The sequence below is a fragment of the Rattus norvegicus genome, chromosome 2 (assembly GCF_036323735.1).
Source record: "Rattus norvegicus strain BN/NHsdMcwi chromosome 2, GRCr8, whole genome shotgun sequence".
NCBI lineage: Eukaryota > Metazoa > Chordata > Mammalia > Rodentia > Muridae > Rattus > Rattus norvegicus.
Window position 1 is genome coordinate 143,822,275 of NC_086020.1, and position 24,982 is coordinate 143,847,256.

Sequence of the window (24,982 nt, forward strand, 5' to 3'; positions counted from 1 at the left end):
CTTATCATAAAGAGGCCATCAGGATGCGTTGTGCTTTGGAGAATGGATTCCTGAATTCCTTTCAAGCACTTTACCATTGATCATTACTATTTAATAATTATTGCCTTAATTCAATTCATGAAGGGACAGGTACCAGCTCTACACTATCTAGTGTTAGCTTTCTGTACTGTTAAACATCTTATTTCATATGTTTCCTATACCTAAAATACAATGGATGAATGGGTGAACTGAGAGCAACAGGAAAAACAAAAACAGACGTCCATCATGAAAGAGGCCCATTTCATATGTTCTTGGAAAGGAATAACTAAGGACAGGAAGCATAGCTCAGTTCATAGAGTACTTGTCTAACATGCAGGAAGCTCCGGGTTCATCCTATAAACCTGCAGTGATGGTCCATTCCTATAATCCTAGCACTCAAGTGTGGAAACAGGAGAATCAGAAACCCAGAGTGGTCATCAGCAATGCAGCAAATCTGACCCCTGCTTGGCTACGTGAAATTCTGTCTAAAAATGTCCAAAAGGGTTGATGGGGAGGCCAGGCAGTGGTGGCATCACATTTAATACCAGCATCTGGGAGACAGAGTTTTAGGCCAGCCTGGTGGTACACAGAGCAAGTTCCATGACAGCCAGAGCTACACACAGAAACATTGTCTCAAAAAAACAGAACTTTATAAAATATATATATAAAGAAGGGCTGGAAAGACGACTCCATGGTTGAGAGCCCTGTGTCTGCTCTTCTAGAGGACCGGGTTCCCAGTACTCATGGAAGCTCACCATCTCCAGTTCCAGGAGATCCAACACCCTCTTCTGACCTCCTCAGGCACCAAGCACAGACATATATGCTAGTAAACACGATACACACACACACACACACACACACACAATTTTGAGACAGGGTTGTGTTAGAACATGGACCCTAATTCTGCCTCCAAACACTGAAATGTTTCAATTAAAGCCCCAGAGTTAAAGGTTTGTATTTATATTTGTTTGGGGACGGAATCTCCTATATGAGGAATGTGCTGTGTGCCACTCTACCCCGGTGGAATATTTTAATCTTCAGTTTGCTGAGGATATTGTGTGGCAGTATGTCGTATAACTGAAGTTCCTTGGATGAAAGACTAGTTTCTGTATCTAAAGCAGGAGGTAGTCCCAGCTCAATTACTGAGCTTTGATGTGAAGACCCAAAGGAACCTTACAGGCATTCTCCCACCCTCGGTCTGAGAAAAACAAGCAAATAAGAACCCCACAGTCCTTACTGACGGTAGAATATTTGAAATGTAAATTTTCCTTCCAGAACTTGGTATAGCCAGGCTTTGTTGAAGGCTGGAGGAAGAAGGATTTTGCACACATGGTGTCACAGGGAAAATGTTCCCTTATATAAAGTTTCACCTAAGACCAAAATCCAGACATCTTGAAGAGCTTAATTCATAAAATCTGTTTCAACTCAGAGGAAGGAAGTGTTAAACAATTATCTCAAAGAACAGACATTTCTGAGCTCTCTGGAAAAGAGCATTTCCTACTTTTCTGACATAACTGCTGTAGGCGAGAAAAAGACACAAAATGTTCCAAATATCAGAAACATCCAGATTTTGGCGGGGGGGGGGGGGTTAAAAAAGCACAGGCTGTTAATACTACTTGTTTTTTTCCCCCTAAATGTAAGTTATCTAATACTTTTTAGGTCCTCTAGAAGAACAACAGGCACTCTAGAGCACTGAGCCACCTCACCTCTCCAGGCCAAAGGAAGTTACTAACACAACAAGGTTTGTGTGGCACTAGCTTCAGCAGCCTGGGTAGAGCAGCCTTGCAGAACATCCTGGCCGCCCAGCGTTCACTTACAAACAGTGCCCTCCTCCACAATGCAACTCCACACCACAGCCACACCCACTCTGAAGATCTTACTAATGTCTGATTCCTTAAATCTGGGCATTTAAGACTCAGAGGCTGACTCTTCCCAAACCACACCCTCGCTGATCTTGAGAACATCTGCTCTTACAGGTGTTCACTCTTACAGATGTTGGTGGGAGAGGACAGTAGAGCTCTTTTTTCTTCCACCAAATTTAGATTTGACCATTTAGACTAAACATCCCTGGTTATTAACCATAGAGTCTGGAAAAGACCAGGCCTTAGACAATGGCTTTGCTTTCAAACTAAAACATAGTCAAGCGCAGCACATTCACCACAGCATGTGCGGATATTTATAATAATATCACAATAGTAAAAGTCTAAACATGATCTATTCATTCATTCATTCAGTGTGCATCAGTGGTTTGCCTGCATGGATGTCTGTGTGTGGATGTCAGATCCTCTAGAAGTGTAGTTGAGACAGTTGTGAGAATCAAACCTGGGTTCTCTGGAAGAGCAGCTAGTGCTATTAACCACTGAGCCACCTCTCCAGCTCCCTAAACATGATCATACTGTCTATCAGTTCCACATTATAGTCCATCCTTTCAGGGGCATTCTAAATAATAATAATAATAATAATAATAATAATAATAATAGGAAGAAGGAGAAGAGGGAGAGGGAGAGGGAGAGGGAGAAGAGGAGGAGGAAGAGGGGGAAGAGGGGGAAGAGGGGGAAGAGGGGGAAGAGGGGAAGAGGAGGAGGAGGAGGAGGAGGAGGAGGAAGAGGAAGAGGAAGAGGAAGAGGAAGAGGAAGAGGAAGAGGAAGAGGAAGAAGAAGAAGAAGAAGAAGAAGAAGAAGAAGAAGAAGAAGAAGAAGAAGAAGAAGAAGAAGAAGAAGAATTAGAATTCCAGAAAATAAGGGAATAGGATGATCTCAGGGGTAACAGGAACAAATCCACAAAGGACAAATCATATATCTGAGCATGAGACTACTTATGGAAAGGGCAGGGGTGGAGGGCAGTTGTGGGTTAGGCATACACACCAGTTGTTCTAGAATCAGCCTGAAACTGGTGACGGTGGTGCCTCTGTGAAGAAGGGAGGCCGGGTGGGTATCAAAGACGGAAGACCCTCTTCCCACTCTGCATCATTTAAGTTCTGCCAACATGCACATACTACTTATGAAAAACATGGGCCAAATTTTTTAAATTAAAAATTGAAATAACAGGGGCTGCAGAGATGTCTAGGCAGTTAGGACCAATTGTTGTTCTTGCAGAGAGAGGTTTCCTAACACATGCATAGCAGCTTACAACCCTCCTTAACTTCAGTTCCCAGGAAGCCAGTGCTCTCTCTGGCATCCTTGGACACCGGGCATGCATGCAGCACATAAACATGCATAAACATACATGCAGCCAAAATGTTCCCACACATAAAATAAAAATAAGTCTTTTTTTCAAAAGCTCAAAATACAAAAACTATGGCCCTGCGAATATCAAACTCAGTATTTTCCTGGTGTCCTGGACAGACTACATTGACACTAAAATTATTTTAAACACAACAAGTAAGGCTGAGAAGGTAAGGCCATCAGAGCTAAGAGTCTGCTTGTTGCAATTTCTCCGATTGCAATACAGAAATGAGGAAAACAAGACCCAGAGGAAGGGAAGCAGCCTAGAAGCCGGTGTCTTGCTTCATCCAGGCATCCACTGTTCAACTCTGTTCCTTCCCACCCATTAATTTCTAAAGGCTCCTGAGAGGCCACTAGACTGGAGCTCATGCCCTTCACTGCTGGCTGAATATCTTTACAGTCACCGCCTTTGGGAGTCAGGGGAAGAAAAGATGGCTACAGCATGAAGGTCCCAGGAAAGTGCACTCAAACACCTGACTTTGCAAGGAGCAAGATCCTGGCTGGGATGATACCCAGAACAATTTTGAGAGGAAACAATGGTCTCACTATTAAAAAGAGTACCCCAGGGCTGGAGAGATGGCTCGGCAGTTAAGAGCACCCAACTGCTCTTCCAAAGGTCCTGAGTTCAATTCCCAGCAACCACATGGTGGCTCACAACCATCTGTAAAGAGATCCAGTGCCCTCTTCTAGTGTATCTGAAGACAGCTACAGTGTACTTATATATAATAAATGAATAAATCTTTTAAAAAAAAAAAAGAGTACCCCAATGCAGTATAAGGCCAAACTATCATGAACTGCTCAGAAAGACTAGAGACCCTATGGGCTCAAGACCCTTTACCACCCCCCAAAGAAAGAAATATTCCACACATAATTTCTCAACCAACACAAGATAGCAGCAAACTCAAGTTCAGCCTCTGTTTCTCCTGCTTCCGAAAGAATAAAAATATCGTTCCCATCTTTTTTCTATTTGAGGGGAAGGAGATAAATTGGTTTTCTCCTATTATTGGAAATTGGCTAAAATAAAATTTCAGGGTTTTTATAATATAAAAGAGAACACCACTGTCTTAATCAGGGTTTCTATTTCTGCACAAACCACTGTGACCAAGAAGCAAGGTGGGGAGGAAAGGGTTTATTCAGCTCACACTTCCACACTGCTGTTCATCACCACAGGAAGTCAGGACTGGAACTCAAGCAGGTCAGGAAGCAGGAGCTGATGCAGAGGCCACAGAGGGATGCTTCTTACTGGCTTGCTTCCCCTGGCTTGCTCAGCTTGCTCTCTTATAGAACCCAGGACTTCCAGACCAGAGATAGCACCACCCACAATGGGCTGGGCCCTCCTTCCTTGATCACAAATTGAGAAAATGCCTTATAGCTGGGTCTCATGGAGGCATTTCCTTAAGGGAGGCTCCTTTCTCTGTGATGATTCTAGCTTGTGACATGTTGACACACAAAACCGGCCAGTACAACTATGAAAAACAAACTCCAGAGCATCTAACATGTGATGCAGTAACAGTGTCCTTGGCGAAGCATTGTGGGTAAGGGTTACTGAGGATGGACATGATCCTCTGGTCAATGCTGCCCTGGGACAATGTGCAATGACATTCTTTTACCCTATCTGGGTGACCCTGGGTCATTTCCACAAAGCCTTAAGAGTAAGATGAGCTCGAAGTGAGGAATGCTCCTGAGTTCAGTTCTATCTAGGTGGGAGAAGTCTGCTTTTGAATTCCTGCCTTTTGCAGCACCAGGAAACAGATAACAATCCAAGGAGAAAGTGTTCTGGCAACTTCCCTAGTCCAAGAGTGAGGAACCAGAGCAGAGAGAGGTGCGACTCGGAAGCTGCTAGGCTCAGTGCTCAGGATGTTTGACGAATATGTTTGGTCTCGGAGACATCCAGTGGCTTGCTCTTCTGGGTTCTAGCCTTGCTTCCCTTATTTTCAAACAGCTTTTGGTTCTACATCCACAGAAGGCAAAGTGGAGAAAGCAAGGGCAAACAATAGGGTAAGGGTGATTATAGAAACCTTCCTAGGCAGGCACGGAGCCATATGTAGGTAGACTTTGCAAAGAAAGACCCTGTTCCAATAGTGTCTTAGTTAGGGGTTGGTTTACTGCTGTGAGCAGACACCATGACCAAGGCAAGTCTTATAAGGACAACTTTAACTGGGGCTGGCTTACAGGTTCAAAGGTTCAGTCCAGTATCATCAAGGCAGGAGCATGGTAGCATCCAGTCAGGAAGAGTTCTACATCCTCATCTAAAGCTACTAGCAGAATACTGACTTCCAGGAAGTTAGGATAGGGTCTTAAAGCCCACAGCCACAGTGACACACCTACTCCAACAAGGTCACACCTATAAATATTGCCACTCCCTTGGCCAAGCATATTCAACTCATGACAAGTGGCCAGGTGCTACACAGAAGCAAAAGAGAAACACAGATGTGACTTTATTCCCTTCTAATTCTTCTCTGCAAGTCCTGCTTGAGTGCAGGAGAGGAGGCCACATCCCTGGCTAGCAACATTTCCTGTCACATTCTCAGTTTCTTCTCCTCTGCCAACAATAGCCTGGAATTTCAGTTTTGAAGCTTCATTTTTCTTAATGTCTCGGTGGCATAGTTCTACTTAAATGAGTCACTGAGGTCTTCCTAAACCGAGACTTCCCATTTCTGCACCTATTTCTTTTTGTGTCCCCATTGCGACCAGTCACGCACAGTTCCACACTGGAAGTCACTGTGGATCATCAGATCAATCAGAGCACAATACCAATGGAAACTACATCAATATATACAAAGAACTGGATGGCAGAACTAAGGGGGCGAATAAGGGGATAAGAGACAAATCTCTGAAACACACACAGAGAAGTTCTTGAAAAAATATGCAGTTCCGAAGAGGAAGGAGGAAGCTTTACTGTACAGAAACCCGAAAAACTCGACTTTGCCAGGTGACCAGGGTCAGCATTAACAGTGACTAGATGTGATAATGGTATGTAACCTTGAGAAGACATGATGAAAATGGTGTCCCTTTGGCTTCAAAATTAAAATCATCATCTTTCCTGAAACCATTATGCGCGCGCGCGAGAGAGAGAGAGAGAGAGAGAGAGTGTGTGTGTGTGTGTGTGTGTGTGTGTGTGTTTGGGGGGAAGTCTGATTCTAATAAAGGGGAATTATATAAAACACATGAGCAATACTCCTCAAAACTATCAAGGTGGTGCACACCAAGGAGAAGCTAAGAAATGATCCCAGCCAAGCAGCTCGAGACATGCTAGGTGAGGGTGCTGTCTGGATGCTGTATGTGAAGTGGAACAGCAAAAGACATCAGCTAAAAGCTAATGAATGAAATCTTAATGGAGTATTAAGGTTTTAACTTTATTTTTTATTCCTATTTACTTATTTCTTTGGTCTTTTTGAGACAGGACCTAACTATGTATTCCTGGCTATCCTGGAACTTGGTAGGTAAAACAAGGCTGGCCTCCAAACTTTAGCAATCCTCCAACCTTGACCTCCCAAGTACATGAGCCATACTTGGCTTAAAGTGCAGATTTTGATTAGTAACAAAGAGCTAATACTTGTCTATGAGTTATCACAAACACAGCATATGAATGTGAGCTTTAACAGCAGATGAAACTGAGTGTGGAGGTCTATAGAAATTCTACACAATTTTTTTTTATGAAAGTGCAACTTTTAATTAGGGAGTATAATTAACAGGGGGTGGGGGAAAGACACAGGGGTGGAGTGGGGTGTGGTCTAATATATTCCATGAAAGTAAATAGATACAAAGGAGATGTTTCCAGGTATATTATGTTGTCAATCAAGATTGTGAACTGTTAGAGTAGACTAGACAAATCTATTTTACTGCTGGAATTCTCAGTCTTAAATATACTCAAGGGTTCCCTTGTCCTTTTCTAAGGAAGAAAAAAATTACAAACATCTCTACCTTGTAGGACTCTCTCTCCTGAGTAAGAAAGCTAAGAAATGCTGATCAACTCCAGCTTAATAGATGTCATGGCAAAGCACTGAATTATGATTAGAATTAAATATGAATCAACAATTATTAAGTTCCTACTGTGTTGAACAAATAATTTCATGTGTCTAGAGAATGATGGGCAATATACAAAGTCATAGATGAACAAAGCAAACACACACACACACACACACACACACACACACACACACGCACACACACAAAGGGCCTTGGTAGGAGACAGACTGAAGTTGGAGAGTGACCTAAGCTGAAAGACTGAAAGACTGAAAGAAAACAAAAGCAAAGAAGGAACATAAAGACAGGTCTATCTATCCAATCTCCACACAAACGCTGATGAGCAAGTAAGAGTCACGGATTATTTCATCTGCACAGCAGTTTTCATAGGGGCTTAGAAAACCTCCAGCTTATACTCAAATTAACCTCTTTAATGCAAAAAAGGAAAACAGAGAGAAAAGGAAGGAAAGAAGGAAAGAAGGAAAGAAGGAAAGAAGGAAAGAAGGAAAGAAGGAAGGCAGGCGGGCGGGCAGGCAGGCAGGCAGGCAGCTGTAGGCTGGGTGTGGTATGCACACCTTTAATTCTAGCCCTCCAGAGGCAGGTGGATCTCTATAAATTCAACATCAGGCTGATTTACATAGTGAGTCCCAAGACAGCCAGAGTACATAGTAAGGCTTTTTCTAAAAAATAAACAAAAAACCAAAAGAAACAAAAAGCCTTCTTTTGTGATAAAACAGTATCAAATACACCTTTAACTCATCTCTGAACAACGAGGAGGCTGACGCACTGTTTGGAAGCCGAGCGGTACTTCCTCAAAACAGTGAACATGCAGTCAACCAATACCGTATTGGATAATACCCAGGACTTGTAACCCGGGAAACTCCCTCCTTCGAACAGTGTGTCATTCAGCCCAGTGTTTAAGCTAAGATTATTAAGCAGCATCATCAGTAGCACATTTGGCAACACAAGTACACTAAGACAGAGGGCAAGCTAAGAGCTATAAAATCATAGACCCTAGGGTTAAAAACTTGCTCATGAGACCATTTTCTTCTCTACTTCAAATGTTGAAACTAAGGTCTGACCAGTCATCCTGGCTTCCCTGTAACTGAGGGGTTTCCTAGGAGACAGGACTAATGCAGGGCAAATCACCACAAATGGAATGGCTTCTGACTTTAAGCCTGTGACCCTCAGCAGCCCCAGGGTTACCTCATCAAGACAGAACTCTTATAGAGCCAGCTGTCATCACCAGCTGATATTTAAGACTAAGGTCATGATGCAGGACGGCAGTCAGTTGTGCTCCAAAACACCCATTATTGGTGGAGGGAATATTATTTTATTTACTCTGTATGCTGTCACCAAGAAAAGGTCAGGTAACGGAGTCAGTCCATTTAGACCTGTGCTTATCAGACTTTCATGGTAAAGCATTCTTTGTCATGAGCCCCTATCTAGCTTGAAGTCGGGGTTCCCTTATATCCAGGGGTTCATTCGGCAGCTTGCCAAGAGCCTGGGCTATCCCTAGAGCCATGGTGGAATGTCAGCTCTTTGACTGTGCTCTCTCAAGTCTCCGGGGCTCACTTTCACTCTATGAGCATGGGTCAACTATCATGTTAAAATTTTACACTAAGCCTCTGGAGACTGTACCCTCACATTAGCTACCGCACAGGCCCTCTAGGGTTCTGGCACAGGCCCTGGGACACACTTTAAAACTGATGATTTCCACCAAGTCATTAATTAAGAACTGAGGAAACTTGGAAGGACTCAGCACAAATCACACAGAGGAATCCTAATGCCCCCAGGAAAGTTGAAAGGGCAAGGCACACCAGAATGCTGCATCGGCATCACTAAGTGGCCCGACCCTATCCCTGCCCCGCCCTTGTCCAGAAGTCAGAAATAGCTGGTAACCTAAGCCGAAGAGGACAGCTACTTTCCCTTGTGTCAGCTCAGGAAGAAGTGTCACGCAGACCCCTTGAAAGGATGAAAATCTGGGTCACGTTTTGACGGTGCTCTGATTGTATGATCTAATCTCACACAGAGTTTACAGCACTTTGTAAAAGAGACAGAGAGAGACAAAATTAGATGCACTTTTAAAAGATTACCTCTCATGATCCACATCACGGCCTACAGGTAATACTACACCTGACCATGCCACGATACAGAGGTACAAGAAGCCAAGCCAAAACGTACAGGTGTGAATCATTTCTGACTTAACAAACAGAACCCAGGGCACCAAGTTCACAAAATATTCCAGCAGGAAGAGTGTCTGAGCGCAGCTGCGGGCCTTTTCCGAAACCCTGTTTATACGCTATGCACGGTTTGGCTCGTGCTGGCCAACCTCACGTGTCACGCAGCCCTGTCTGATGGAAAACACATGTCCACAGAGGAAAGGAAGCCCATCCACACTGCAGCCCTGACTTAGTCATGACACAATAACGCGTCTCCTGCCTTCCTTGTGTATTTATCTACTTTTGTCAACAGTGAGCTACTTGTATCTCTTATTTCCCAGAAACAGTATTTGCCATCTAACGATGTGAGTGAACAAACAAACAGGAAGAAACCAGCTTTTCACTTCCGGGTGGATTTGGTTCCAGAAATCTGTAAAGTATTAAGCCAATAAGTTTCACTACCCCGACTTCATACTAATTCTGGGAGAGACTACTATAAAGACAGTTCTTATCTGGCTCGGTTGATAAGCGCAGAGCTCAAGGACAATATACACTCAGCTAAACAGACTCTCCAAAGACTGATGACACGGAGCTTGCAATGCTCCAAATGTTGCAGACTCTTCTAGTAAAAGAACCTAACCCAACTTGCATTTGCCACCACCCTCACCCCCAACAACCTTGAATTTTCAGCACCAAGAAATTATTTTCCTGCTGTAATCCTGCTTGCCCATTTCAACAGTAATCGTATCCTCAGACCTGTGCACAAGTAACTGGGCACCTCTACTCTGCTAGGAAGACGACAAACGCTTGTGCCACTGGCTTTGATGCTGTCCTTAGTGAGCGCACTGCTTGGATGTATAGTTTACTAACGGTAAGGCTCTAACTAAAGGACACATCATTATAACAAATCCAGAGAAATGGGGTGGGCTGGGATGGGGCACAGCAACCAACCCTCCCATGTTTCTGTCATGTTAGTTTCTCGATTCTTTGTGTGTGTGTGTGTGTGTGTGTGTGTGTGTGTGTGTGTGTGTGTTCACCTAAAGCAGCACTGGAACGTGTAACCCCAATTCCACCTACTTGCTGGAATATCTCAAGATTTATCCAAAGCGATCCATCAGGAAGCACATTTACAGAGATGGTTAGCCATGTCTAGTAGGGGACAGTAAAAACTAAGACCTTTACTGGGCTGTTCCAGAAAGGCATCCTTCTGCTTTTGAACTTGTGTCCGTGGGTGGGTACTCTCAGGGAAAACAACATTGTTTACTATCTTTACACAGTAAGTGTACCTTTATCCTGACAGGATATCTCACCCCAGCCACTTCTGTTCATTAGGAAAGGCTATGGGCACTTTGTATTGGTCGGTTTTGGCCAACGATTTCAGTGACAGGTGCTAAGCATTGGAGCCCGAGCGCAAGAGCAGAAAATGGGCACCACCCACAAGGACAAAGAAAATGTTGCCTTTTGTACATTGCTCTAGTAAACACCCTTTGCTGTTTAGAGAGGCCACACAACAGACTCTAAGAGTACATGAGGCGGTCCAAGCATCTGGAGAGTTTTATAAAAAGGAACTTGCAGGTAACAATCAATCACTGGAAATTATTGGCTCTGTGAGAAATCACAAAAATTACGGGGAGGCATTAACACAAAGATGGCAATGAGTTGTCGGCACTTTTCAGTTTAGAACCACTTTGGGCACAGGGGGACCAGACATGGGATGAACAAACTATAATTTAATCCAGGTTATTAAGATGAAGAAAGCTCGTCAAACCGTGTGGCTTTGCGCGTGAATGGGTGTCACAGATTATTGTACCTGGCTCGCAACAGAATGCCCAGTAACAGACGATTGCCTTGGAAATAGAAAGGTTCAATAGGAATGAATAGTGGTGATCTGGGGCTGTTAGACTGCATCGATCCTTTTCGTCATTTCTGGAATCCAGTGATGGAAAAGATGGCAGGGGCCTTCCCCTCCGGAGATCAAGAGGACAGACGCACTAACAGCAGGTGAATAATAACCTCTGACTCGGGGACCACAGCCCCGGTGAAAGGGGTCCATGAGGACACCAACAAAACGGTTCATTCTGCACATGGTACGATGCTGCATGTGTGAACTCACAGTCACCGTGGCTGCCTGCACAAAGCAGATATCATTCTAGTGTGGAGGGTTTTGAGCAAGAGTGGCCCCCAGACGTTCATGAGCTCCCACCCTAACTTAGGAGCTACAGACAGTTGATAGCTTCTGAGGGAGGGAGAATCAGTTTTGCGAATGTGGCTCCTGGTAGGCTGATTTCCAAAGGATAGTCACACACAGTAGTACATGAACAATCAAACTGGAACTAATGGGTTATTAAATAAAAATCTAAAAGGATATAAAATTGGGGGAATAGGGAGATGGGTACAGGTGGATCTGGGACGAGTTAAAGGAAGGGGACAGGTAGTCAAAATACGCTGTCTGAAGTTCTCAAAGATTTAATAGAGATACCCTTAAGGTGTGAACATTCCTGACCTATGGGCTTAAGGTATTTATGAAAAAAGTATACAGTTCATGTTCCAAGGCAGAGGACCAGAGGCAACATAGAGGTTTTGTATGTCCTAACAGCTATTGAAGGCACCATGTTAGCCCCAATTCCAGAGGTAGGAATCTCTTTCAGATGCCCTGCTCTGTTTGAATGACACGGGGAAACTGCCAAGTGATTCAGTCACATCAGGTCAAAGGAGCCTCAGAACTAATGTCTCTCAACTGCCTCTCAGCCCTACATGGATGCTGGGATCCTACTGGGAGAGAAAAGTTAACTCCATTTTGCAAGGAGTGGGAAGTCGTACACTTTGCTTTTGACTCGCAGCAAAGTTTAGCTCTCAAGTAAAATGAAACAATCACCTACATCTATCTCTACATTTTATTGGGAAGGGTGAGCTTAAAGGGTTGTGCTATTAACAACAGAAACTACTCGAGACAGAACCTGTGGCTCTCAACTATCTAAATCTGATCCACATTAATCTGAAATCAGGCCTGCCACCCAACTCCTATGCACAAAGATTACAGGAAATCTGAGAACTCCTACTGGTCCTGCTTGTTGAAAATACTTCTAGACAATGTCCAGACAATCTCGAGGAATCACTGCTTTGTATTTTATAATAAAAAAAAAAAGAGTATATTTATCCTCAAAAAATGTGAGACCACCTCTCATGAATGACCTATCTCCTGTAAGTAGACACATCAGAGCACAGCAAGTTCAAGTCCATTCTGTCACCAAATAAAGCTTCCTGTTATTCATTTTTTCCCTTTGGCTCCATGAGTTTGGCTTTCTTTCCACTTTTCAGCCATAGTTTCACCTTAGTCCCAATTTAACTTGGTTACTTACTTTTATTCTTCCAAATGTTACATACTATAAAGGAGGAAGAAATAAATAGATGCAAGTATCAGTTTCTTTCTTTTCCCTCTCCCCTCCCCACCAAGAAGAATTAGTGCTTTGAATAAGAGTGTCCCCCATAGGTTCATAGACTTGAACGCTTAGTCTCCAGGGCTTGGAACTGTTTAAAAGAATTATAAAGGATTAGGAGGTGTGACCTTGTTGGAGGAAGTGTGTCACGTGGGGGGAGGAGCGATGAGGTTGCAAAGGAACATGTCAGGACCAACCAATCAATCTCAATCTCCCCCCACCCTCTCTGCCAGCATACCATCAGACTACAATGTCCAGTTCTCAGCTTCAGGTACCTCACCAGCACCAACCCTGCCATGATGACAACAGACTAACCTTTGAAACTAAGCAAGCCCCCAATTAAGTGCTTTCTTTCTATAAGAGTTGTCTTGGTCATGGTGTCTCTCCACAGCAACAGAACAGTAACTTAGACGACTAGCATAGTTTATTAAGAAACAAAGATCCTAAAAGTCACACAAGAAGTCCTTATAATTAAAGGCCACATCAAATGATGTGCATGTCCCATTTCTGAAATGCCCTGACAAAGGAAGCAGGCATATTTGCTAAATGAACTCAGGAAACTTGCCAAAAGCTCCCATGCTATGAGAAATAAAAACAAGTAGCACCAAAATAGCCGAGCCAACGTTTCCAGAATGACTGAAAACCTGCAAGGACAGCAACTGAAGTCCTTGCGCTGCAGATTAAACAATGCAGAGACACATAGGCGAATCCAAGCAGGACTTCTGAATTCAGTAACAGGCTAATGCGCTAAAATTAAACTTATCTACGCAGATAGATATGCAAATGTATTGTTTGTCATATAAATTATATCAGGTAACTATCCTGTGAAGCCTAACTGAACGCCAGATATTATCATTTGATTAGCATTCATCCCAAGGGCATTCTCCGTGCCGCTGAGCACACCTCAGTGACTGAACATGGAAATGCTTTTCCTCATAGCTCATTCTCCGTACTCGATATTAAATGTACTACAGCCAGTGACACAGCAGCTCTGCCTCCACCCCAGTTCTCTCAACCGAAATGATCAAAGTTAACATCCCCAGTCCTAGGGCCAATCAACACGTTGTGCCTCTTATGATCACGTGATGATAACACATACCTGTTGCTTCCTGCCAAACAAGTATAACAGTATGACCAACACCTAAGTCACAGGAAGCACAAGACAAATGCAAGGTTAAACACTGTCTACCATGTAACTGGCCTATAGTCTTTAAAAACAAAAAAAAAAAAAAAAACCAAAGTCAAGGTCCAAAAAAACTAGAATTGGAGAATCACTCCAGGTTACAAGAATTTAATGACAGGCTGGGGATACAGCTCAAGGGTAAAGCATTTGCATGGCATGACTGAGGCCCTGGGTTTGATCCCAGCACCCAAGAAAGAAAAGAAGGGGAAAGGGGAGAAGAAGCAAACTAAATGCAACACGTGTTAACAAAACACAAAACTCCTACGGACTGCACGTTTAATACAGAACTGTATCGTGGTGGGGTCCCCTGACTTTGACACCTGTTCTTTGCTCAGAAAATACAATCTAAAGCAATGGAAATATTTACAGTTACAGATTGTGATGTCTCCAGTTTTACCTTGCCCAATTAAGTAAAGAGATAAAGGGGTAGCAAAGTGGTAGAATGGTTGTGGAATCTTCTGGGCCCTGGGTTTAATCTTCAGCAACACAAACAAAACTCTGTTACTATGACGTGTGGTAGTACAGGCCTGTATTCCAACTACTAGGGAGGCTGAGATAGCCACAGGTGTGAGGATACCCGAGTGAGACATGGATGGATGGATGGATGGATGGATGGATGGATGGATGGATGGGAGAAGGAAGGAAAGAAGGAAAGAAGGGAAAAGAAAAGATCATATTATACACACAGACAAGCAAATCGAGCTATGTTGACAAACAAATTACCAACAACTAGCAAAGGTATATAGGACAAAGGATAAATACAGCAAGCAGTTCCTTGTACCGAACTTGAAACTTTTCTGAAGTTTAAGAATCTTTCAAAATAAATTAAGATTTTTTTCCTTAAATAAAACCTATGTGAACATAGTCCAAACTGCAGAGACTAATAGATTTTGCCTGGAAGGGTCCAGAGAAACTGTGTTTGCACTTGGGCTACTGCTTCCATTAAGGTCTTGGACTTGGAGAAACCACCCATTAAAACAGTGCTTTCGCTAAATGACTGGAGTTTGCAAGGAAGAACAGGACTCTGGTTATGAAATGAGCGACATTATAGTTGTGTGTGTGTGTGTGTGTGTGTGTGTGTGTGTGTGTGTGTGTGTGCGCGCGCTCATGCACCCACATATTTCATATTTGCTGTTCCTCCCAGCTCCCAACCAAACTGTGACTTAAATAAAAACGAACAGCTTCGTAAGGCAAGATACACAGTTCACAACTAGTGTAGCCTTTCATAAGAAATCTATCGGAAAGTGGTCACTAAGGCCAAGACATCCAGGTCAGGAAATTCTTAGGAGGGACCTGTGGCACCAAGAGTTCTCACAGTGACAGTGGAGACCTAACATGAAAGCCTTTACTTAACCAAGCTCAGAACTGTAGCACTGCGGCACTGCGGCACTGTGGCCTTGTGACAGCAACAGATAATGAGGGTAAAGGGGCCAAAAGAAAGACGGAGAAGAAACCCGCAACTGCCAACATGCAAGTAAAGAATATCTTAGGCAAAGTCATTCTGTTATTCCTATTATTTAGACCCTGATATTTCCTCAGATTGAAAAAAAAAGTATGTTTAAGAAAAGCCTGGCTACAGAGAGGGTACAAGCATTTAAGGCTTGCTGGGTATCTAAGAGGAAAGACCTCTTAGGACCATCCCTGGGTTCTAGTAGTCCAGGCAGCAGCAGCAGAAATACATTAAATAGTGCATGATATAAAACAGCATCCAGAGGCCCTTAGAATGAAGTGCTCCAGGCATTTGTTTTGTGATAAAGATGGAAAGAGCCAATGACACTAAGGGGGCAGCCACAGCTTTAATTAGTTCAAGCACCGACAATAGTGGACAAACTGGGAAACTGTTTTTCTTGATATCCTGAGTATAGCATTTGGAACGGTGAAATGAAACTAAGCCAGATCTAAGTCAGCCATGTCCCCCCCCCCCCCTCTCTCCGTTTTCATTATTTTCCCTTTCTCTTTCTTTTCCAACTTTATTCTTCCCAGCTCTGCAAATATTTAAACACTTGGCAAAATTCAAACCTCACAACTCCCTCTTCTCCACAGTCTGTATAACACTGAAAAGGGGAAGGACAGAAATAACACGGCATGAAGCACATGACGTGTGCCGGGAAGCGGAGTAACTCCCACTGAGATTCCCATTTATGGCTTAGGGGAAAACATCTGGATATACAGTCAGAAAACATCTGGATGTACAGGTAGGAAGGAAGCATCTGGATATATGAGTATGCATATGGTCTCACAGGTCAGAAACATATGGACATATAGAAAGGAGACACGTGGATAGATAGGCAGGAAGCATCTGGATACACTAAGCCAGAGAAACAAAGCCAGACAGAAAGCTAGGTGCCTTGAGAAGACATACTCTCAGCACTCTTGAAGATTGTTTTATTAAAAGATCAATACTCCAGGGCCTAGAGAGACAGCTCAGCAGTAAGGAGCACTGGCTCTTAAGGAAGACCTTAGTGTGACTTTCAGTGCTTACACGGCACCACACAGCTACCTGTAAACTCCAGTTCTAGGGAATCCATTGCCCTCTTCTGATCTCCATAGGGACCAAGCACGCACATATGCACAAGCCATCTGAGGTGAGCAAAGCACTCGTGCACACATAAGATAAATCAGAAGAGAACGAATGTGAACGCAGCGTTCCAAACAATCCCTCTTCACCACAGTGACTCTATAGACAATACTCCTCGACTCCACATAGGAAAACCACAGCAAAGCTAGAGTTTACTCCCAAATGTCCAAAGAAACTGGAAAAAAAAATTGAAGTAAATGCTGGCACAAACATATATACTAACATATATACTAACTATATGGCACTAACATATATACTGCAACAACGCTTATGATGGTAAAAAGTAGAATAAACTCTTATGGCTACCAATAGGACACAGGTTAAAGAAATTATAAAAACTAGAGACAGAGTAACACAAAACTTTAATTCCAACTACTGGGATAGGAGAATGAAGTGTCTGGAAGTCAGGGGAAGCTATACAGTGAAACCCTGCCCCAAGGAATCAATAACTGGGCTTCGATCTGGCTTGGTGGCAGGGTGTTTGCCTTCCCCCGAGTATAGTCTCCGCTACTCCGAAAAGCAGAAAAACAACAAAGCAGATAAATTCACTGATTAAACAAAAAAGATAATGGCCTGGCTAGTTAAATAATTCACACAAGGATCATCGTGCAGCCATAAACATGATACAACTTGTAAACTAGAAAAACATGTCCACGTCCATTGATAACTTAAATTCATTTATTTATCAAAAACTGTATGGCAAAACATGCATACATGTAAAAGTAAAGTAAATATAAAATAAAAAAAATTAAACTGTGTGAAAAAAAAGCTTGATGACAGACATTTCTGGCCAACATATGAGAAAAGACAGTATTTACTAAATTAGGAAAGGAGACATTCAAAGAATAATTACTAAAATTATAAATGCATATGTTCTTAAGAATTCTACTTCAGCAAAATTGCCCTCTCCATAAACATTACGTGGCTCTAGGATATACATTGTAGCATTAAACAATCAGCCAAGTAGCAGCATAAGGAGTTGGCTAAACAAAACACGGCCTATCAACTGTTCGACTGAGACATGCTGTTGGTAGACTGAACCACTCTTTAAACACTCATTTAGAAAGCTCTCTAACCCATGCTTAAGCTATTAAAAGGAAATTATGCACCCAGGCAAGAAAATGTGCTAGAGCAGAGCTAGCAAAATCCAAGGGAGCTGCTAGTAGAGGTGTCTATGCGGAGAAAGTGGTCAGAGGTCAAAGTGGCAAGGAGGCTTACTGTTCAGGAACGTTCTCAAAACCAACTTTAGGTTTCTTTCCCATGTGCTAATATTTCTTTTAATAAAAAGACCACATCAAAAGGCATTGCACATGGGGCTAGAGAAATGGCTCAGAGGAGCACTGGCTGCTCCTGCAGAGGTCCTGGGTTTCTTTCCGGCACCAGCAGCTCACAACATCTGTAACTCTAGTCCCAGTGCCCTCCTCTGGCCTCTGCAGCATCAGGCACACAAAAGTGGTGCGCAGACACAATGCAGGCAAAACACCCATACACATAAAACAAAAATAAAATATAGGCATTACACAGAAGAAAAAAAAAACCTGCAACTTAAAGATAATTATGGTACATTAATTTTTGAAGCAGATCACAAAAGAAAATGTAGAGAATTTTCCAACACACACAACATATAAGAAAAATTATTAACTCATTGTATGTATGTGTGTCCGTACACATATGTACCATGTGGAAGTCACAGGACAACCTGCAAGAGACTTGGTTCTCTCCCTCCACCATGTGGTTTCCAGAGATCTGGCTCAGGTCATCAGGCTTCCAGGCAAATGCCTTCCCCGCTGTGCCAAGACAAGACCAGCATGTAACTAGCTACAGAAGGGTTTTGAACAACAAAATTACAGTAGCTTTTTATCCTCTCGGTGACTATTGAACAACATTAGCTTATAGTGACCAAATAGCAATTATTTCCTAAGGGCAGTCTTCTGGAATCTCATGGCCAAAAACATATTTAAGGCCTCATTTTGTCTGTTGTTGTTGTAGCTATTTTTTTTCTTTTTTTCTTTTTTTTTTTTTTAAGTTAGGAAGAGTGAGCTTTCTCTCTTTAGAGAGAGTATCAACCAAGGCTTTGTTTGCCAGGGCCCTCATATGGTATTATTTTGCTGACTTCATCACGGAAAAACTGTTCAGACAAAGCATGGGAGAACAGCTGTCCCTAACCATCACCAACTGCAAAACACCCAGGAATAAATTTAGACTTCTAGACAGGAAAAAGAAATTAATCAGTTGATGCCTTGGTTTGGGGGTTGGGAAATGGGGTGGGGAGTAAATGATCACACAGAAGCAGAGACAACATTACCAAGGATCCAAAGCTGAGATCAGAGAGCAGTGTCCAAGTGTCATTCAATACAATTTGGAGGAAGCCCTGCAACTAGGGCAGGGCTGGAGGGGCTGGAGAAGAGATAAGGCTCCAACTTTATGTGGGTAAAATCCTCCAGAGAAAGGATGTTCCCAAGAAGCCAGGCGATAGACCAAATTTAACTATCAAATTCTTTCCAAAACTCCCAACAGAGACATTTACTATTCGAAGAACAGATTTATTCAGTAAATCAACTTATCATCTATTATTAAAATGTTAATTTCCTTTATAGTTAAGACTTTAGATTTTGTGTTATTTCCCTGTTATTTTCTCACCAAGTAAATTATGTTTCTTGTATTGAGAGAAAAGATTGTTTTTCTTTTAAAAGGAAAAACATTTGATACCTGTATATAGTACCTACAGAGTTCCCACCTAGTCATCTGTCTTACTTAGCATCTAAAGTCCTCCATCATCTTCCTTCCCTCTTTACCTCCATCCCTGGTAATTCAGACCCAAAGGCCATCAAACTCCTCAAGCAATATCAAACCAAGTAAAACGTTCAAGTCAACCAAATGTGGAAAATTTGAAAATTAAAATTTAAGGCTAAAATTATACCATGTGTGGAATAATTATTCGAATTAAAGTAGAAGAAAGCAGGTTTTTACAAATTCCCTCTTCGGAGACTATGACATGAAAGAAAGTACAGGGGATCTAAGCCCACAGGTACTCTGTCACCTACAGGATCCCCTGTTCTTACACAGCCACTAACTCCACGACAAAGATAAGCAAGAGGCCTCCTCTCTCACAACTAAAACATGGTCTACAAGCTGAACTCTGAGGATACACCCAAGGCACTTGGAACTCATTCGATATCTGGCTAAGAAGCTTCTCAGTAGTTCAGGCCTGTAACCTAACCCTTAGGAGCTCTAAATAGGAAGGCAAGTTCAAGATCATCAGGGGGTCAGTCAGGCCCAGAACCAAAAGCACAACACAAGAAGTGTGGTGGTGCACACCTTTAATTCCAGTGTTTCTAGAGGAAGAAGGATGAGCTCTAGGCCAGCCTCCTCTGCATGAGTTCCAGGCTAGTCAGGCCTACCAAGGAACCCTTGTCTCAAAGAAACAAAGAAGAGAAAGAGAAGCCCTGTCATCCTGGGACATAGCTGCATTGTTTTTATCCCAATCACGCAAGTTAGCTCAACATATATGTAAGTAAATGTAATATATACAAACAGACTGAAAGACAAAAAATCACGTAAGCTTCTCCATAGATTCGGAAAAAGATCTTTGATGAGTTCATTCTTGAGAGGCCTTGGAGAAGCTTCTAAGAAATGGCACAAAACTGACATTTCTTTAAAATCAAAAATGACACGAGGGTGCTGCCCTCCTTGCCTGCTGAATACAATGTATGAAGACTTTGAGGAAGAGAAGGAGCAGGAGGAGAAGAAGGAGGAGAAGAACTAGGAGGAGGAGGAGGAGAAGGAGGAGGAGAAAGAGGAGGAGGAGAAAGAGGAGGAGGAGAAAGAGGAGGAGGAGGAATACAAATAGAAAAAGACAAGAATGAAGTTTAAAGTATTGTTTTTTTGTTTTGTTTTGTTTTGTTTTTTTCTTTTTCTTTTTTTTCGGAGCTGGGGACCGAACCCAGGGCCTTGCGCTTGCTAGGCAAGCGCTCTACCACTGAGCTAAATCCCCAACCCCGTGTTTTTTTTTTTTTTTTTAAAGTATGGATCATGTACTTACCTGACCCTTAAAAAAAAAAAATCAACTAGAAAATTCCTTTTGTTTTCCCCTCTGTGTAGCCCTAGCAAACCTAGAACTCATTCTGTAGACCAGGCTAGCCTTGAGCTCACAGATTCCTCTGTCTCTGTCTCCTAAGTGCTGGGATTAAAGGTGTGCACTATAAGCACCTGACAATTCTATCCAATTCTATGGGTTCTGACAACCCCTTCTGGCCTCCAGAGGAACCAAATATGCACACGATGTGCATACATGCATGCAAGCAAACACATACAAAGTTTGTTATAAAAGTAACAGATGTGTGCTTTACATGTCGTGCGTCATATCGTGTATCAGCTAATATTCTGGTATGTGTATACCAAAACAGCTAAACCCATATAGAAGAGTAAAAGGAGGGCTGCTTCTGACATATTTAGCTATATTACTAACTACATCACCGGTTTGTAAGTACTTAGAATTAGTCCTTACTCTCGAAGAGTATTAGTCCTCTACTCTCGAAGAGTCTATATTTTGACACTTGTTTCACAGAACCTAAACGACCTCCCCACTAATGGGGAATATCACTAGAGTTCCCTTGCCAGCTACAGTTCACTGACAAGTAGTAGAGTTCCAAATTTAACAATTAAGGAGGAGAAAGACGATGTCCCTCTTTTTAATACATGATTTAAAAAAAAAAAAACCATAAGCCACAACTTACACTGTGGCTGTCAATCTGCTGCCCTCTAGAGCTCACTGGACATTCCCGGGTACATTCTCACCAGCCCACAGGATGCATCTGTTCTATTTTATATACTGGCAGCACTCTTTACGATGGATAAGTAAAGAGCTGTTTCACTAAAGAGCTGTTTCACTAAAGAGCTGTTTCACTGAAAACCATCTTGGAGAAGTCTGTTTTACCATTGACCAAGGTCTGGCAGAAGCCATCCATCTAGCTACATTTCATGCCCTTGGGTCCAGCTAGATGCATAACAGTTCCCTGGTACCCCAAGGGCAGAGGCAGATCCTGGGCCAACCTTTTCTTTGAGAAGGGCTCTCTTGCTAGTCTACGACTGGCTAAGTAAGCTGTGCTGGTTTGCCAGCCAACCCCAGCATCTGCCTGGCTCCCTGTGCCTAGCACTGAACTAGCCTTTTCACGTGGGTTTAGGGATGTTTCCCACTTTCTCCTGAGAAATATCCAAAGCTCCAAGTGTTAGAATTTAAAATACTGTGCTCATGAAAGACGTTTCCAAATACAACCTATTTTAAAGTTAAGTCAGGAGCTGAGCACATACCTACAGCAGCAGATCAAGCGTTTGGCATGCACAATGACGAGTCTGATAACCAGAAGCTCGAGCGCACACATACACACACACGCACACACACACACACACACACACACACACACACACACGCAGGCACACGTGTACACACAAATGAACACTGAATGATAGTAGTCTGCTCACATCTAATTTGGCATTTCTTTGTTATGCCAACACTTGCTACCCATAAGCTTCATAGATTTGGAACTTGTGGGAAGTTTTGGGTTACAAACACTGGTTGCAGGACCAGGGCAGTCTTCCTTTATTGGCTGGGAGGGTCAGCTGCTTGAGGATATAATGCATGCGTGCAAGCTTTAGACCAGTAATTACAGAGTTCCTGGAAGACTCCTGACTCTGCAGAATGTTTACTCGGCTCTGCTCATCTACAGTGGACCTTACCTTAGTGTTTTTAAAGTGAAGTCAAGGAGCAGAAAATACCCCCAATTCTAAAAGCCAGACTGGAACACTGTAAATGTAGACTGAATGGGAAGAAGCCACCTGAATATTATATAGGAGGCTCAAACTCTGGCTGTGTTGTCTAACAAGCTGTGACTCATCATGTTGCTTCGTCTGTCTAATACTGCTACAGCATGGTGTTGCGATTTTAAGAAGAAAGGTATCCAAGCCCCTTGCCTGCTGGCAGGCTCACATGTGTACTCTGCAGGAACCAAATCACAGGAAGGCAGCATAGGCCCTCCTTGCCTCACCTGGTGTGAACGAAGACACGAGGTCAAGATTCTTCAAAGAATTCAAGGAAATACAGAGAATGTCGGAAGCACAGTGGAAGCCAGTATCAGTGTCACAGATTATGCGGCAAAAACATCAAGATGTAACTCAATGAAGGAAACACTCCAGTGCATGAGGAGATACAAGGCTAACAGAGCAGTTTCTGAACCCCCAAACCGATTGGGTAGACTCTGTCAGGTCTCAGAGAAACTCAGAACAGGTCTTGCTTAGTACCTGTGGCTCCTCCCAGCACGTCTCACCCCTTCCCACCCAAACCTTTCCAGCCCAGGGGATGGGCTTCCTTTCCCTTCCTTCCCCCAGCTTCTCTGCCTGATATAACCTCAGCCATTTGGGCCATGTGCTCTCTAGGTTCTCCACTCTTGGCTCTCAGCTTCTCTCTTGGCCTCTAAGTCCTAGGTTCCTCTCCTCTTCTCTCTCCTCTCTCTCATGGCCAGGTTCAGTCCAGACGCTTCCAGAAGCCTCTGGCTGAATCCTCCCTCACATATCTACAATCAAACCCTTCTCAATCATAACCTTAATTTCATTCAGACTCCTTCAGCTCGGAGTCAGAGGTTGGGACTTACCAAGATTGGGCTGGGACACTGCCATGGACCTCTGTGGCACCGATGTGGAAGTGATGGTGGGGTGGAGGTTCACATGATTCAGAGGCTGATTCATCACCTTCCTAGGGTCTTGCCATGTGGTGATTTTTTCTATGTGACTAAAGGAAGGAAAACAATTAGTTACTTGTGTAAATGTCAGAATTGCCATCGACATCACCAGTAACAGTATCTCGGTGACCATCTTCCCCTTGGGTCAGCTTACAGGCGGCTGATGAATTGCTTTTGGTTCTACCAGGGACTTCCTTAGCCCATTTGGCCTTGCATTGTGGTTGAGCCACGAGAAGGACTGCAGATGGTTTAACCCAAGGAGCTTAGACACACACACACATCACACCTCAGCTGCTTCCTCACACCCTCAACTCCCCACTCACAGATACCACTGAGAGCTGCCCTCCAAAAGCTGGCCCCATGCTGTTTCCAAACCACATCACAGACCATTCTTACTGCTTTACAGACCTGTCCCACTTCACCACGCCCAACCTTTGGTGGATGGAGGTGAGTGGGTGGGTGAGTAAATTCACACAGTGCCCCTACATCGATGTATAAATGGTATCAGAGATCTTTCCATGTCCACAAAGACAGTAAGGTTTGCCTCTTCCCGTCAAGCCCTACACAATGCCTAAGACACATAAGGAATGTGACTGCTCTTTCTGTTAACCACACATGAAGTTTGAATAACAAAGGTATTATCTCTGGTGTCCAAAACTACCATAAACCCTCTGGGTTTACACTAGGTCTAGAAATTTCCTTTCTGTAAAGTTGTATTTAGTTTGGCTTTGCTTGGCTTTCTTTCTTTCTTTCTTTCCTTCTTTCTTTCTTTCTTTCTTTTTCTCTCTCTTTCTTTCTTTCTTTCTTCCTTTATTTATTTATTTCTTCATTTTGTTTTGTTTTTTCTTTCCTCACAGTTAAATGCTTCTTCCAAGACTGGGATGTGTTACCGTGGGGAACTCTTCTATTGCCAAGAGCGAAGACATGGATGCCCTTCTAAGAGTTTCATAGTGAATATAATTTTAAAATAAAATAAACAATAAACCAGGGGCTGAGTGCAAGCCTAGCTCTGCGCCGGACGTGGGGAAGGAGAAGTGGGGTCAGGGTTAACTTTGATTACTGAATGTCAAGCACAGTGAGTCAGCAGTGAGCTAGAACAATAATAAAAAGCCATGCTGTAAAAACCAAGCCTAAAGAGATGAGAATGCAGGACCCTGATCACTGAGAGACAGAGATACAGAGGGGGGGGGGAGGGGGAGAGGGAGAGGGAGAGGGAGAGGGAGAGGGAGAGGGAGAGGGAGAGGGAGAGGGAGAGGGAGAGGGAGAGGGAGAATCTTCAGTTTGACAGCCTAATTCTGTTTTTAAGCCTTGGATAAATCCTTTAGTCAGCCTTTGGACATAAGGTAACTCAGATAGCCCCAGGTTCTTTGTCATAAGCCTTCAGAATAAGGAACTGTCACAAACAATAAATAGTTGGCATCACTGAACTAAATGTCAAAATTAAGTAAATCCCCTTTAGCAAAGCAGTTAAAGCTAAGGCCAGCCCCATCCAAACCTTGTTTCCAGGATAGGATTAGCTGGCTCATTGGTTGAAAATGCTCAGCACATACACAAGAGGCCCTCAAAGCTCCAGAGCCCAAGCAAAGCTGGGCACTGTGGTAAATGCCTATAATTCCGTGCCCCAGAGGCAAGATGGGAAGTAGAGAACCCCTAGGACACGGCTCAAAACACCTGAGGTGG

General features: G+C 43.1%; 1 protein-coding gene across 1 annotated transcript in view; it reads right to left on the bottom strand.

Annotated features, from left to right (window-relative positions):
• The window catches only part of Wwtr1 (WW domain containing transcription regulator 1), a 115,761-nt gene that overhangs the window by 21,094 nt on the left and 69,685 nt on the right, over nt 1-24,982 (bottom strand). The window contains exon 3 of the mRNA NM_001024869.1: nt 23,216-23,352. Within this exon, the coding sequence (NP_001020040.1) occupies nt 23,216-23,352 (137 nt within the window). The remainder of the gene's footprint in view (nt 1-23,215; nt 23,353-24,982) is intronic.